The sequence below is a fragment of the Sceloporus undulatus genome, chromosome 1, assembly GCF_019175285.1.
Source record: "Sceloporus undulatus isolate JIND9_A2432 ecotype Alabama chromosome 1, SceUnd_v1.1, whole genome shotgun sequence".
Lineage (NCBI taxonomy): Eukaryota > Metazoa > Chordata > Lepidosauria > Squamata > Phrynosomatidae > Sceloporus > Sceloporus undulatus.
In genome coordinates, this window is record NC_056522.1 from 209,880,486 (window position 1) to 209,898,033 (window position 17,548).

Below are 17,548 nucleotides of genomic sequence, written 5' to 3' on the forward strand. Positions count from 1 at the left end.
GGCATGAGTGCCAGAAAGAGGCTGAGAGAAAAGATTTCATATAGTGGCCACATTCATGACTGGTGCTGCCCAATTCTTCTGCAGCCAAGCAAGCACAAGCAAGAGACCCAATGCAAAGTGACTGAAGTTTTGATGTGCAAGGGAGGCATCCCTTAAAAGAAAGTGTTGCCAAGTGCTGAAGGAGGGGCAACTCCTGCCCTGGCTAGGGGCTACCAAGGGGTGGGTGCTGCTGCTGCTGCTGCTGCTGCTGCTGCTGGGGGTGCAAATGCCTCATGCTAGTTCCGGGGCCGCTGGGTATAAAGAGCTTGATGCAATGTCTGGAGGCTGGGAGTGGAGAGAAGAAGAGGCGAGGGCTCAGCCAGGAGGAGGAGGCAGCAAAGCCAAAGAGAGAGGCAGCAGAGCAGTGCTGAGGAAGCGGGCTTTCTGAACTGTGGAGCTCCAGAGCCCCTGCCTTGCTTGCTTGCTTGGGAGGCTGGAGCATCCCAGCCCAGATGAGACCTCACCCAGCCATGGAGGGAGTCCCTTGGCAAGCCCTCCTCTTCCTCGCCGCTTGCATCTTGCAAGCCCAATGCCAAGGTAAGCAATGGCTTCATCTCAGCTTCAAGGGAGGATCTGCTCAGCCCAGGGAGCCCGGGCTAAAAAAAAGAGGACAAAAGGGAGGGCATGGCCAAAGAGAAAAGCTCAGAACCCTCCTAGAAATGTAAATCCATGCTTCTTTTTTGCCATGCTCAGAAGGGAGGACTTTTTTGGAGTTCCTCCCGGACAGAAGGTTGAAATGGAGGACAGGTCTTGGGAAAGGAGGACTTCCCTGGACCACTTTCTGCCTCCAGAGAGGACCAAGAAAGGGCCCTAAAAGCTACCCACTTCCAGGGCTGCATCCACACTGGAGAAATAACCCAGTTTGTCACTGCTTTAACTGCCCTACGCTCAGGGCCCCACCACATATTCCAACTCCCAGAATTCCATAGCCTTGAGCCAGGGCAGTTAAAGCGGTGCCAAACTGGGTTATTTCTCCAGTGTGGATGCAGCCCAGATTTTGGCTTCTCTGTTCTTTACTCGTGTTTTGTGCCACAAATGCATGGTGGTCCAGCAGAAATAAAAGCCAGCATAATCTGGGGGACATTTGCTTTGTGTTCCCAAAGGACCCAAGAGAGGACCACTTTAGAAAGTTGTTTTTGTGCATGCGCCAGGAGAAGGAAACAGACAGACCAGACTTGTTGGCTATAATAAACTTAGCCCACCTGCCTGCCATGTGCCTAGTCTGCAAAGTAGGCACTCCGCATTCTCACACAGTTCAGTTTGGAGGGTGACCAGAGGCCCTCCTTTTCCAGGGACATGCCCTCCATGGCAGCCTTGCCATCCAGGAGGGATTCCACCAGGTCCTCCATTTTGAGCCTGGCCAAGAAGCATGAATTGATAGGACTATTTTGAGCTTTTTCTTTGGCCAGGTCTTCCTTTTTTCTTGCATGTCCTCCCATTTGGGGGTGCAGTGAAGACATCTATGGTCACCCGGCCCACATTCCAGAGCCTTCGGTCCTTTGAAAGGAAGGAAGGAAGGGGGCAACCTATTTGTGGGTCTCTGGGGCAGTTAACCCCACTGCCTACTCCCAGCACCATGCACGCAACACGTCCCCTATCCCTCTTTTTGCTATCCCTTTCCTCACTTCTTACCCTTTTGGTATGAAAAGGGATCTTCTTCTTGCAGCACCTTTGAAACGAACGGAAAGAAAGAAGTTGGGAGCAGGGGCTTTTCTAGACTTGAGCCTACTTCCTCAGAGGCACATTTTGCATAATATCTAGGGACATTTATTGAGAGGGAGATTGGTGACAGTGGATAAAGGGATGGCGAGGCTGAGACTGAAAAGGCGCACACTCCTGACTGGTTTCTTTCCTTCTTTTGTTAAGTCTGCAAGGTGCTACAAAGTCCCTTGAATTTTCCAGATTCTAACACAGCTGTGCCTTTGCATGAGACAGACAGACAGATATCCACACACAGGATGACTACTATCCAGAAGTTTTGTGTTGGCGCGTTTGGGACTCTCCTCAGGAAAAGAGACTTTGGCGCATCTCCACATTTTGCAGCTAGTTCCCTGAGGAGCCCCTGGCATGGCCCCTTAATTAGCCCTCCTTGTTGTTGATGACACCAGCTAATTTTTGGCCACCATTTTGGGCGAGGGAGGGCTCTGGGCTCTGCAACACACAGTGTCCTTTTGGGAAGAGAGGTAGTTTTGTGAAGGAGAGACTAGAGGGGAGCTTCTTTTTACTCACCAAAGTTACATCCCAAATCCACAAAACAGCCATACCTTGATGGGGCTCACCAAAATTCACAAAGCACACGATGCAAGCTTTTGGTGTTACTGTGTGCGTGTGTGTTGTGTGCCTTCGAGTCGTTTCATACTTGTGGCGGGTCTAAGGCGATATCATGGGGTTTTCTCGGAAAGTTTCTTCAGAGGAAGTTTGCCACTGCTTTCCTTGAGGCTGAGAGAGTGTGCCCAGGGTCATCCAGAGCCCTTCCTCACCGAGAATTGGACCTTTGCTGTACAATACTGTATGGCTAGTATTGTGGGTTCATTATATATATATAAATGAACCCACAACACAGGCCATGCAGCAATATTAGCTGTACAGCAAGGATCCATATATATATATATATATATATATATTCATGCCTCATGCGCGCGCACGCTCTATCTATCTATCTATCTATCTATCTATCTATCTGTCTGCTTCATGTAAGCTTGTGAAGCTTTGCCAATGCTTGCATATTACCTTTTCTGCATTTGCGTTGGCCCAGTAAAGTTATCATTTGTTTTGTGGGAAAACAAATCAAAGGGTAACCATGTTGGCCATCAAGCAAAGTAGAATAACACCCCAATCCACAAAACAGTGATACCTTGATGGGGCCAACCCAAATGCATTTGTATTTTATGCATTTTGGTTGGCCACATAAAGGTACCACTGTTTTGCAGGTATGGGATGTTATTCCACTTGCTTTGTGGGGTTTTTGGTAGTATTTTCCCACATGGCTAATGCTGAATATGTGCATTCACATGCATCAAAAATGCAAAAAAGTGAGGGAGGGAAACGTGCATATAGGTGTGTGTTGCATGCATTACTGTATGTGTGTGTGTATTTTTTTTAAAGCAAGAAGCAGATGTTTTGTCTAGAGCACAATAAGCTTCCCTGGCTCAGTTGGGAAGTTGGAAGAGAGAGAACTTTTTCTCTGAGCTTTGCTGTTGCTAAGCAATGAGGAAGAGCATGTGACTGGCAGAGCAAGGGCTGGCCTCCTCCTCCTCCTCTTCTACCTCCTTCCCCCCTTTACTAATCTAGTGGTTGTGGAGGAAGGATGGAGGAGCTCAGTATCCCCCTGGCTCCCTTATTTCCATCTTGCAATGGCAGCCTCAAGCCTCTTTCTGTGCCTCATCTGAAACAAACACCAAATAATCACCCTATAAATGAATGGGCACCCTATTGTAATGGTTGGATTGGAAGAGTAAATTTCCTGGGGTGCATATTAGGGCCTGGAAAATGGGAGGTGGAGGAGACAAGGCTTGTGTGCAGAGATATGTGTGTTGTGTGGGTGCATTCAAATGGTTAATCTGCTTTCTTTGCTCAACTCTTAGCATAAGCTCCTTAGAAGGAATCAAGTAAGTAATTATACTGCAACTGCCCGCTAGCAGCACCCTTTTTCTGAGAAGGGAAGTAGTTAGGCAGATACCTGATGTACACCAGGAACCTTGCAAAAGCTCTCCAGCTGAGAAGGTCAACATGGGCAGGAAGCTAATCCCGTTGGAGTTATTATTTTCATTAATGTCTGAAGCAAAGTACAGGCATGTTGTGAGTTTTCAGATCCTTCCTCCCTCAGGATAGGCATTTTTGGCCTCCAAACTATTCAGAAGGCTAGGGAAAGTCACATTTTGGAGCCAGTAAATAATTTGGTAGTTCCCAGGCATTCTGAGCATTAAATTACTCCCCCCCCACCACCACCACATGTTTTCCCAGATGCAGTCTTTTCTAACGAAACTGCTTAGTGGCACATTCCAGAAGAGCAGTTACTGTAATATGTTTCAGCAAACACAAATATAGAAATATATAGACTTATTGTGGCTTGGGCTTTCATGGCTTGGGCCTACTATGATGTTATCTTCAAAGTGTGTGTGTGTTGTGTGCCGTCATTTCTAACCTAAGATGATCTTAGAGGTCTTTTTTGCCAGGATTTGTTCAGAAGAAGTTTGCCAAAGGTGGACAAAGTGTGACTTGCACAAGGTCACCCAATGGGTTTTCATAGCCGAGTGAAGACTTGAACCCAATACCACCTAACACTTTATAGCAGCAAACTGGAACATGTGTGTCTAAGCAACATCAGAATGTAGTCAAGAAGGCAAAAATCATCATTGAGGCAGTATTCACAGGGTAGGAGAGATGCAGCAGTTTGCTTCATGCCTAATCCTACAGGGAAGGGCAAGGTTCAATCCCCTACTTTCCTCTTCTGCTGCCCAGTTAATTGAGTTAAACTACTTTTTCACTGTAAACTCAGACACAAGGAATATAAGTAAGTTGTGGATGAAAGGAAAAAGTGGGAGAAGGAGAGAGAAACTGGGACATTTTTAAAAGCAGCAGAAAACATGGGACAACAGAAGGTTAATTGAGACTGTCCCTGCCCAATTGGGACAGTAGGAGGCCATGAAATCCTGGTCCCCCTGAGTCCTAGTCCAGCACTCAAACCATTACATCATACTACACTACACTTAAACCATGACTACTACATCATCATCATCATCATCATCATCAACTACTACTACTACTACTACTACTGCTATGATTTATCTTGAACCCCCCCCAAAAAAAAAAGATTGGGACACAAAGTAGTTTTACAAGTTAAAAGAGCAATATCATAGGACACAGAGCAATGGATTCAAGCTACAAGAAAAGAAAATCCTCCTCAACATTAGGAAGAACTTCCTGACAGTATTCAATCTATGCAGTGTGCAGTGTTATCCTCATGGATTGTCACTTATGTATACAACTTTATTTCTGTGTAAAAAACTTCAGCCCTCTCCTCACAAAGTGCTGGATATTATTAAATGCAGACTAGGGGGGTTGCAGTTGTAGGTGTTATTATTGTTATTATTATTTTGGCTCAGAGATGGGCAACTTAGATGGGCTCAAGGAGAGATTTGTTTGCCACTGGAGCTCATCAAGGGTTTCACGGACTGCCAAATATAACAACTGGAAGTCTGCTTCTGGTTTTGAAGAATGGGCATTTTCTGAAGATGCCAGCCACAGATGCTGGCAAAACTTCAGGAGTAAACTCTTCAAGAACATGGCCACATAGCCCGAAAAAACCATTTGAAAAATGTTAACTAGTGTGGGGTTGGGGTAGGGCAGGCCTGCAACCTGTTTAAAAGGTGAGTTGCCACTTTTGCAGGGTTCTATGGCTGAATCTGAACTGCAGAAAGCATTTGACACTGCTTTAACTGTCATGACTCAGTGCTATGGAATTCTGGGACTTGTAGTTTTGTGGGCTTTTAGTCTTTGTCAGATTGCTTAGGTGCCACAACAAACTACAAATCCCAGGATTCTGTAGCATCGAACCATGGTAGTTAAAACAGTGTCAAACTGGATTATTTATGCAGTGCAGACTCAGCCTATGAGAGGTGTTTACCTTCCTTTTTGGTTAGAGGGAGGACTGTCTGGGGAGCTTAGAGTGGTCAAGAGCTGCAAAAATAGCTCTTTAGGGAGCTGCCTAAACACACACTTTGCCCAACCCTACTCAAATTGTGTGGCCACAGAAATGTAAGGTACATCTACATTGTAGAAATAATAGTTTGACGTCACTTGAAGTGCTGTAGGTCCATGCTATGGAATCCTGGGATTTGTAGTTTTACAAGGTCTTCAGCCTTCTCTGCTAAAGCATGCTGGTGCATCACAAAACTACAAATCCCAGGATTCTGTAGGATGAAGCGATGGCACCAAAAGTGGGGCCAAACTGCATTATTTCTGCAGTATAAATGCACCCTGAGATTAAAATCCTTTCATTCCCAAAGTTTACTGGTTAACTTTGGGAAAATCTGTTTTTCATAATCTAACCTACTTCACAGAGTGGTTGTGGGGAAACAAGGAGGGAGGGCCATGTATGCCACCTTGAACTCTTTGGAGGAAGAGTGGGATTAAAAAACACAGTAGTAGATTCCATTTTATAGTGAGATTGACTGCCATTCACTTTGGAAACAAAATAGGGCCACCCAAACCAAAATTACAGACAACCTTTGAATATGCAGAAACCTGTAGGTTTGTAAATTAAGATGAAAAGATTTTTTTTGGAAGAGATCTGTGAAATTGTGGAAAGTACAGAATGTTGAAGTGTTTGTGGAGAGACCAAAAGAGTGGGGAAGGAGACTGGAGAGTTGAGAGGAAAAGGGAATTGACTATTCAAGTTCTTGATGAGTTACTCTTAAGTGTCATGGGAGAAGGGTTAGGATGATAATGGCAGTCGCAGCACAATGAGAAAGCTATAGTTTAACCGCACTGTGCTAGTTTAATAAGTATAGTGGAATACAAGGCCATAATTATGCTTACATTAATCTTGGGATAGAATAGAATTTGCTGACAAATTCTGGTTCAGTGATGTTGTGCGGCACCTCCCCTTTGAAGTCTTTTTGCTAAATCATGGTGACTGAGGTTGGGAGTGCTGTGCTCTGCCTGGGAGATCCAAATGTTGACTGAGTCTGAAATTCTTAATGATTCTGTTTTTGAGTTGGGTTTATTGGATCTGTTTGCCTTAGATGGGCCATTGAAGGTTTTTCTGGCAGGTGGTGCACTGGGGGAATGGAAATTTGAATGACCCATAGCAGCTGTATGTCCTGTACGTCCTGTAACAGTGTCATCTGAATAGATATGGAGACAGAGTTGGTGTCTTTCTTCCAGGGGGCCTAACTATTGTTTGTGTCTTTGTTAGATGGGTCATTGTTGTGAGTGAATATCCCTGTTAGGTTGGAGTGTGTATGCCCCTGCATCTGCGTTCTGTCAACTTACGGTGATTCCATAAATTTTGTAGGGCATTCTCAGAGGTGGTTTGCCGTTTTAGAGACTTGTCTGTAAATAACCCCAAGGACTCCCGAGAGAAAAAGATTGCCTCAGATCATCAGTCTGCTGTAGGTTTGGTCTGGATTGCTCCAAAAGCAGATCTAGCACCTTTCATAGCTCTATTATGTTTCCACTAAAACTGGGATAATGTCACTGCTCCCCTGACATGGTAACCATTAACTATCACTGATCTCAGATGATTGGTAAATCTTTGATGACATATTGTAGTTTTGGCTGGATTATCACATTGACAGGGTTGACAAGTAATCTTTTATCAGTTTTTATTTTGGTCCTCTCATACACTAGAGTTTTTGTAAGTTCTAGTTTTTGTTGATCTATTGCTTTAACTGCCTATCAGTTTCCAAGCAAGGTACAAGGTGGTGGTTATCACCTTTAAAGCCCTACATGGCCTGGGTTCAGACTATCTGGGGGAGCGCCTTCTTTCATGCAATCCACCCCGCATGCTTGGGTCCTCTGGGAAGAACCTGCTACAACCAAAGAAGACCAGATTGTCCGCAGTGACCCAGAAAACCTTCTTTCTTCCACTCTGAGGCTCTGGAACGACCTGCTGGACGGGATCTGTCACATTACCATCCTTGAAGCCATTAAAAAGGCCTTTAAGACGGATCTCTTCCAGTAGGCCTTTTCAGATTAGCCTTTTTAGACTAGCCTCCCCTCCACTAACATCTTTGGGCCCCATCCCCCCCCTGAAAATGACATCTCTCTCTTTCCCATACTCTACCCACAATTTCAAAATCAGCAGAAATTCAAACAGAATGTGAATGATATCATTTCCAGGTTTGATTTTGGCCATTATTTGGAAGATTTTTGGCCCCTCTACCAGGTTTTAAAATATTTGGTGGTAGTGGTGGTGAGGAAGCAAAAAAACTGTTAGATTTTGCAGTGATTTTGTATTCATTTTGGGAGGAAATCCTTGAAAAAATGCAATTTTTTAGGGGATTGGGGGCTTTGGGGAGCATCAGGGACATGTAGCCTATGGACCACACTTTGCCAACCTTGGTTTAGATATATAATTACAACTAGAGGGCTTTAAGAATGTGTCTCTTCTTTAAAACTTGACCATGTGCAGGAAAAGAAAAGGAGAGAGAACAGGAAATGAATAGAGGGCAAGGGAGAAAAATCACTGGAAAAGATGACCAAGTGGTGGCACTTGGCACTCTACCTTTGGTGAAAGTTATCCAGTGCACAAGATCTGTTTTGGTCAAAATGACAGTTCCTACAATAGGGTGCAGTCTCTTGCAGGTCATAAAAATGGGAGCTCACAGGTTATGTTGCATTGTATATGGAACCATGGTTGGGGCTCAGGGGATGCTTTACCAGGGGATAAATCTTTGTTGGTGTAGAAGGAAAGACATGTTACTCTAGGCAAATGAAATAGCAAGATGGTTTGAGGGGGAAAGGGAAAAGGAAGGCCCAGGTCCTGGAAGTGTGTGTTAGGCCCCAGTGTGGAGATGAGAGTGGCCAAAATACCTTAAAGGCACCAGAGTCTGATCTTGAAAGCTAAGCAGGGTAAGCCCTGGTTAGTACTGGAATCGGAGACTGCCAATGAATACCTGGAGAAGGAAAACCATTTAATTTTGCAATGGTTTTTATTTGGGGAGAAGTTTTTGGAGGGAAATCATTGACATTTTTTCATTTTTTAGAGGGTTGGGGGCATTGGGGAGCTCCAGGGTCCACACTTTAGGGCCTCAAAGACTACATGTAGCCTAATCTTGCCAGTTCCTTCAGAGGAAGGAACTGGCAAAACCACGTCTAGTGCTCCTTGCCTAAGAAAGCCCCATGAGATTCATGGGGTTGCTGTAAATCAACAGGTGGCTTGAAGGTGCACACACACACACTCACACAGAGTGGAGTTGGGATAGTGCTGGGAAAGGAACACAAGGAACAAACCCACAAATGTGCTGAATGTACTGAGTGCCCAAGCGAAAAGAAGGAACAACTGGTGCCCAAACTCAAAGGCAGTTGAAGACTTCGGAACAAAGAGTGCAAAGGATTTGATGCCTGAATTTGTGCTCAGGATTGGGCAGAACAAAGAGAAGTGCAGTTTGACTCTGGCAAAGAAAAAGTAATTTCAGGGAAGTTTCCTGCTACTTGATTGAGTTAAAGCTAACTGGTTGTACTCTGTAAAAGTTGTTCAGCGGAAGACAGCTACTATTAATCAGAACTAAAAGTATCATGGGGCACCCAGGTGGCATCTAAATCTTTTGAGCTGGCTGATCAAAATACTTTGGGATTGGTCCCTATTTTCTGCCAAGGCCCTGAATTGGCCAATTTGCAGGTATCTTAATGAGTTGGCTGGCTGGCAGTTTGGTATTCAGGTAGGCATTTGTATATTTCTTCATTTCTCTGGGAGCAACACCCTTTAATTAGTCAAGGGAGGAAGCACATACACAGTTATTCTTCCTTCTATGCAGGCATCCAGGGCATTGTTCTTGTTCCTGGAAGTTTTCCATGCTTGTCACTATGCTGCTTCTTCCAGAATAAAATGTATTCTTAAGCCAAGATGTCAGGGTAACACAAAACACAACTGAACATGTACGGAGAATCAGTGCATCTCATCTTGTCTAAACCATGGGTGCCCATGGAAGTGCTATTGACCTGAAGGTAATTTAACCTCTTACTCTGAAATAGCTCTGAAGAGGACAGAATGGCAAAGCATAGTAGCTTGATATGCTATGGAGCCATGTTGATATTGTCAATTATCTGTTTTATCATAGTATATACAATAGATACATCTTTTCATATTCAGACTTAATTCCAGGACAGTTCCCCCCCCCTATATTTTATCCCAATCTGACAGCACCGGGTACCCCCTCCCATTGGTTGCTGGGGTGACCAAAGGATTTTCATTACTTTAGGAAATCAGCAAACAATTAGGGATGCACAATTATAGGGCCTGGAAAAGCAATCCAGAAGTAGCCATTCCTATTACGTGACAGGAATAATACTTTTTAAGATTTACTGGTTTATATGTTTTGCATATTAGATAGAGCATTCCTGGGTGAAGTTTGAATCTTTAAAACAGTAGGCATTTCTAACAATCTGGAATCCCCCACATTTCCCCCATTAGATCCAAGATGGAGGAACTGTAGTTTGCTTCAGCTGTGGGTTGAGAACAAGCTAGAATCTGAAATAATGGTTTGATCCTGGCTTGCTTTTGCTTTTGCTAGTTTAAAATGAGAACTGGATTCTTTGAATCTATACTTCTGATCTAAAAAGTAGGAGTGGGAGGGTCATGCATGTTCTCAGGGTTTACCACAGTCAATTTACTTTGCAGGAAACTATTCAGGAGGGTCTGGTCTCTGGAGTTACACAATTCCATTAAGTATGGAGAACATCTTTACAGTAAAAGGCATGGAATAATCCTTGAGCCAAAGGATCATGTCCTGTGCAGTTTGGGAAACTCAGGTCTAATCTAGTTTGCAGAAATAATACAGTTTGACACTGCTTTAACTGCCATGGCTCAGTGTTGTAGAATTTTGAGATTTGTAGTTTTGTGAGACATTTAGCCTTCTCTGTGAGACAGCTCTGGTGCCGCAACAAATAACAAATCCCAGGATTCCATAGCATGGAGCCATGGAAGTTAAATGGGTGTCAAACTGCATTATTTCTGTAGTGCAGATTAGACCTCAGTCTGTAATGGAAATTAGGTTTTGATCAGACTAAAAAAAAATTGAATGAGAAAGCAGTGGTGGGAATCCTGTGGCCTTCCAGACATTGGATTGCAACTCACCATCAGCTATACTGGTTAGGGCTGTTGGGACTGCGTCCCAACAATGTCAGTGGGTGACATGATTCTGACTTTTTTTGCAATACAGAATTATAGTGCTGTGATTTCACTTCAACTGCCATGGCTGCATGCTGTGGAATCCTGGGGTTTGTAGTTTGTTGAGAAATGGGTGTTCTCTGTCAGAGAATTCCAAACGCCCCTTGTTAAATTGCAGGTCCCAGGATCCCATAGGACAGAACCATGTTAATTAAAGTAGAATCATAGTGCTATTGTTATAACTGTAGTGTGAATGGGCTCCAGATTATAAATCTTAACCATCTGTTTTTTCAATGAAAGATGAATCTATATCTCTTACACAATTCTGCTCTTATTGTATTTCAGTGGTTCTCAAATAATGGGGCAGGGCCTCGGGGCAGGGACGTAGCTAGGATTTTAGGAAGGGAGAGGGTCCAGACTAAGTGCCACCATTATAATGGGGCTTGGGTGCGGCGGCGCAGCAGCACACACCACTCATTTTTCTAATGGAAGGGGGGTTCCGGACCCTAAGAACACCCCCCCTTGGCTACGTACCTGCTCGGGGGGACATGAGAGTTGCTCAAGGGGTGCACGACTTGGAGCACTGATTCTTCCTCTTCCTTCTTTTCTCAAACTTTATGTGTAAAATTTACACATGCATTCACTTTAAATACTGAATTTACTTAAATAAAATTGTTCTAATTTGAACTATGTTTTCAATGTGTAATTGAAAATATGCACACTAAATAAACAAAATATTTTTATTCATATGTTATGTTGGGAGGGTGATGTCTGCATGTAGGTGTAAAGGAGTGTCCCAAGGATAAAAAGTTTGAGTACCACTGTTGTAGCTGATTTAAATTTCTCATGTGCTTTATTTCAGACTGTATGTAAGCCAATACTTATGTTATTAATAGTCAACATTACTTAGCTTTCTCTTTAATTTTAAAGAAATATATATAAATAAATGTTAATTATAGGAATGTCATTTTAATCTCTGGCACAATAGACTATTGCAAGAGGTTATAAATCTGTTGTCCCAGTATTATGATTTCTGCAAAGAAAGATGAACCAAAGTGCAAAGCTCTTTACAAATGTACAACAAATTACATTTCAGTTAACGGGAATGTCATGATCATTGATTGATTTTTTGGGGTATAAACGGTACTTGGTCTTTGTACTATCTTTAATCTTTCTTTAATAATTTACTTTTTTTTAACGTCCTAGGCAGTGAAGTGAGGCAAGAATTTGCTAAGTAATCACCTAAAGTGAAGAACAGGACAAGTTGACAAAATTTCTGTTAAAGGATGCCTGTGGTAAATAGATGACACCTGGTTAGACTTAAATTCCTTTTTACCAATGGTTAAAATTCTTGTAAATTATTAAACTGCAGTACTGAAGGCAAACAGTATGGGGGATTTAAGGAAATTTAGGTTGCAACTCTATACCCATTTACTGTATCTGGATGTCCTTTTGATCATAGTGGGATTTACTTTTGAGTAGACATGTATAGGATTTCACTATTAAGCTAAGATGTGATATATTTTAACATTTCCAGATCCCCAAGAGAGTCATTCTTTCATATTTAGTTAATGAGAAATTTGAGCAACAACTTTTCACTTTAATCCAGATTTACCTTCTATGTGTTCAGCAAGAAATTAGAACAGTCATTTGAGGGGAAGTGGTAAACTGTAATACCACAAAAGCTTTTTCCTTTCCTTTAGGGTTTCTTGGGTTGAAGCAGTATTGTTTTGAGCCTTTCCCTTAGATTTGTCTTCTTGCAGTATTAGATTTTTATCAGATCAAAAGCCATTCATATTTGTTTTTCCTTTTGGATAGTGTAGAGCTAAATCTTCTGGTTTATTGCTCATGAAGTGTGGGTTCTTTTTATAAAAAAAAATAAGTAGTGCTTACTCTTTCAAATTCTACCAAATGCAGTGGACTGAGAAGAACCTTTCAGAATTTGACCCTTGATCATTTGCAATACTTTAGCTGACACAAATTTCATATAAGATTAACTAAAAGGAATTTTGTAGCATTGGTCATCAAAAAATCCACACACAAAAATCCAAGTTGCTCAATTGCTGAAAGAGTTCCCATACTCAGAGTTTAGTCTGAAGTCACTTGGTGCCACCAAGCAGATATAGTTCTAATCAGTGCCTCAACAAGAGATCCCTTGGAAATCTTATAGGACCTTGAGTTCTGTGAAGAAAGATAGGGAAATGAATTTTATAAATAAATTCTTCAAGAGGCTGCAGCAGGTGAAAAATCCAGCAACTTGATTTCATCATATAGTAATAAGCTCTTCAGTTTCCAGGTTTTGACCAATGAGATTAAAAACTATTTTGATAAAAAATTAAAAACTCTGTTTTTGACAGCATTAGAATATTTTAAATAAGTAATTTGTAGGGTTTTTTCTTGATACAAACTGACACTTTATGCAAAACTTTTAAAACTTTTAAATAACTAAGGGGCTCTACAGACTGCCCCAAGGGGTGGCATGAGGCAGCCCTTTCCTGGCTGGATCAGGACCGGGGCAACCTCACACTGGGCCCCGACCTGGCCTTCGGAGGGTGCAAAAAGAAGCTGCAAAAAGTGGCCCCTTTGCGCCCTCCAAAGAGTGCCATAGCCTCGATGGTGTGGCTGTGTGGCGCCCCTTTGACACTGCGTCATCTGGATGCAGCGCTGGAGGCTTGCCATAATGCCGCATGGCATCTGGAGTGGTGTGGAGTCAGAGTGTGCTTCATCAGGACGCTGCACCCCAACTCTGCCCATAGGCTGGCCTTTTGTGCCGGTCTGTATAGGGCCAATGTAAGTAAATGTCACATGAATTTATTCTCAATTCATAAGTGGTCCATACTCAGCCTAGTAAGAGTGCTTTTCTATCTTGTATGAGATAATCATCCTAACCAGAGTTGTACCATGGGCATATAGAATTCTTGAGCACGTGGGATGACTTGTTCTTGATCATCTGAAATGAAGCAGAACCTTAGTACATCTCTTGTAAATGAGATTTTTCATGCTTGCAAGGAAGTGTGAATTGGTTTATGGATAAAAGGGTAGCTGGTTCTGATTTTGCCTTGAAAAACATTAGTTTCAGGAAAGTAAAATTTACTAACTTTTAAAGATATACCAAGGGTATGTATAGTGATTAAATTTTATAGAAATATAGTGAGAAGATGTTAAACTCTCTCCTTGGAAATTGTGGTTTTTATGTACATAGAATGATACTGCTGTACTCCTGAGATAGTTGATGTGTTTCTTGCTTAAGAAACTTCTTAATGCCAGTAATCATTTTATAAGAATGCATTGGCAGGTAAGAAGAGTTTTGCTTAGCTTCTGCACAGTATTTCTTGGCTATACAGTAAATCAGATTTATAGCAGATGACTGTCAGTGAATTTAATATTTACACCTTACTTGGCTTTTCTTCCTACTCGATCATGAAACAACTTGAGTTACATGATCTGAAAAGTGAAAAGCTTTCCCCATGTTTCTGTATTTGTGTAGCAATCTTTCCTTTGCACTTGTTATTTATTTTGGGAGGAAAGCCTTCATTGGCACCCGTCTACAAGGGGGAAAACCCTATGATTTTCAGCAGCACCACAACAGGGGAACGAAAGTCTAATTCTCCATTCCTAACTGTTGCAATTAGTCATTCACCAGCAACTGTTTTATTTCATTGAAAAATGTCTTTTTTCAGAGAATGCAACCCCATATTTAAATTACGTTGAGAAATAGAATTATTAGTTCTTGATATCCTGACTATGTGGTCTTTAATATAAACATTTTTAGTAGCTGATTATTATCTGTTTATGTACAATAGTGCAATAATAGCTCAGTCTTTCTCAAGCTGATGCCATCCAGATGCTTTGAACTTCAACTTCTGTGAATGACTGCTGGGAGGTATATTACAACATTTATTTATTTATTTCATTTATATATTGTCTTTCTCTCAGAGTGGGACCCACGGTGGTCACAAAATGAAAATCTAGCAAAAAATTAAAAACAATTTAAAAAATCATCACATTAAACCAGTATAAAATCATTAAAAGACATAAAAGTTAAAAACAAAGCAACTCTCTCTGCCACAATAAGCCTCCCAATGAGCAATTAAAAGTCTGCTTAAACAAAAATAATCTTTGCCAGCTGGTGAAAGGAGAACAGGGAAGAGGTCAGCCTAGCCTCATTTCTCGCAGGAAAGTGTTCCAGAGTGTGGGAGCAACTACTGAGAAGGTACTCTCCCATGTCCTCACCAATGAGCCTGTGATAGTGGTCGGACTGAGAGAAAGCCATTCTCTTTGGATCTTAAAACTTTGGGAAATTAGTATAGGGGGATATGTTATTTAAGATAGTTTGAACCTAAGCCATATTTGTACTGTAACAAAATGCTGCCTTTACAGAAAGCATAAGAGCCTCCAGATGTTTTGAACTTCACTTCCCAGAATTCCTGGCCGTCGGTCAAGAAAGCTTGGGGCTTCTGGGAGCTGAAGTCCAAAATACCAAGAGTATTTGGAAAACCACTGTGTTGAATCATCAAAGCTGAATGGCTTACATTATTATTATTATTATTATTATTATTATTATTATTATTATTATTAAATTTATTTATAAAGCGCCGTAAGTCTTCATTTCATAGAAACATAGAGTTGGACGAAACCACAAAGGCCATCCAGTCCAATCCCCTACCATGCAGGAATACACATTCAAAGCACTCCTAATACCCTAGATGCAGATTTTAGCTGGACCGACATTCCAGTCACTTCTACAGCTGTTTGGTTGCTAGCCATATGGCAGCTGTTGTGTTTGCATAAATATTATCTGATTATTTTTTACGTTTAGTTGGTGAACGACTACCTCAATGTTTGAAAGATTTGCAGTATAATATAGCAGAAAACATGAAAACATTAGAATAAATGGCAAGGTAAAGTTGCTGTTTATACCTTTATTTGTATATACTAGTTCAGCAAATAGTAGCTAGGAAACAATTTTTATACTATTTTTTTATCTAGATGAAGTTGCATGCGTTTTGTTGAAACCCAAATAGCTATCTTTAATTATGTACTATTGACTGATACATCAGAGTTACGCAGCTTGTAGCCAGCCAAATAGAACAAGGGCCAACAGCTACATATATTGATTGGGGACCCACCAGGGGTGCAGAAATCTCCTTTTTCTGCTGTGTGTCTGCAATTGGAAAAATGGTGGATGGGTGGGTTGTCAAGTATCTGGCAGACTATAGAATTGTACGTGGCTGGTGGGCTAGTACTTGGATGAGATGCCACCAACAAATATGTGTAGGATGTATTTCAGAGGAAGGAATGGACAAAACCACCTCTGAGTATTCCTTGCCTTATAAAACTGTATAAAATGCATGGGTTGTCATACGTCACCAGGCAATTTGAAGGCACATACACATACACATTTTGACATTAAAAATAGCTTTGCTGGAAAATGTTAAGTTGGTGAATCAATTAAGAATGTATCAAAATAAAAGTAATAAAATAAGCAGAGGATCAAAGAATATAAAGAGTATTTCGTGCTGAATATTTGCAATATCACTCCCAGCATGGTAGGAAAGCACTGAAATTTTCCAAAGTGAATATAGAATGTGATAGAAGTTGATTAATTGATAGATCTAGATCTTTGAATTAAATACAGCTGAAAGCAACCGATATTTAACAGATGTCCAGTATCTGATTTTCAGCTGTGTTCCCCAGCCTTTGATATAGGTCAAATATTTTGTCAGAACTATACAATGGAGATTTTAAAATTTGCATAATGTAAAGTTAATGTACATGAATTAACAATGCCAGACTACTTGCTGTGTAAGAGAGGTGGCAACCAGCTTGGCACAGATAAATTTCATTTCTATAAGGGTAACCTGTGAATCACTTCAGATAAATTTAACAAGCTGATGGGTAACAAAGTAGAAAGAAAGAACACAGAAAGCAATGTTACTTTTGATATACAATCATTTTATTCAGCCTTCCTTGTGTTGTATTTTCTAGAATTGTATTTCAGTGGGATCACTCTTTCTTTCAAATAGATTTGGGTCATGTCTCATATGACATTAAAATAATCTAGTTGAGAGATTCAAAACCATAACAGGCTACTTATGAATACTACAGTGTATTTTTATTGGCATTATACATTGGCATAAAGGCCTATTCATGCATCAGTTTTTGACCATCATGGATTATAATAGTTTTTTTAAACCATTGCACCTCGAAGTGAATAGAACTACATAGTTGTTTGAAATTAGCAACAGTGCTTCTGGCATCCTGAATGTGAAGGGTAGGAGATTTCTTTGTTAGCTATTCAGGTTTTACTTTTTCCTTTTCCTTTCATGTTAGCGACAGGGTGCCTTTTAAATACATGTCTCCTTCCACAGTTGGAATTCAGTTTTCCTCCTGACAGTGTACAAATGCACTAAAGCACTGAGATTCTTTTCATTACCTCTGTGCTTATGTTTTGTAGTGATTAATCTGGGGTTTGACAAATAAGGTCTGGCTAGATTCCAGGATATTTTACTTTGGATACTGGAGGCCTCATTTAGAGTGCAGGCACATTGGGCATTTTGAAGGTGAGCATATTGATTATATGGGATACACAAGACCTCACTGTTTCTTTGAAAAGAAATAATTAATCCAAAATAAGTTTCACCCATGGTTATGCCTTCAAGTTCACTGAAATAG

The 17,548-nt window shown here is 41.3% G+C and overlaps 1 protein-coding gene across 7 annotated transcripts in view; it reads left to right on the forward strand.

Annotated features, from left to right (window-relative positions):
• Positions 1–341: 341 nt before the first annotated feature.
• LRP2 (LDL receptor related protein 2) overlaps positions 342–17,548 on the forward strand; it is a 200,915-nt gene continuing 183,708 nt past the window's right edge. For all 7 annotated transcript variants that reach the window (XM_042450031.1, XM_042450041.1, XM_042450070.1 and 4 more), the window contains exon 1: positions 342–576. In XM_042450031.1, the coding sequence (XP_042305965.1) occupies positions 492–576 (85 nt within the window). In that variant the 5' untranslated portion in view covers positions 342–491. The remainder of the gene's footprint in view (positions 577–17,548) is intronic.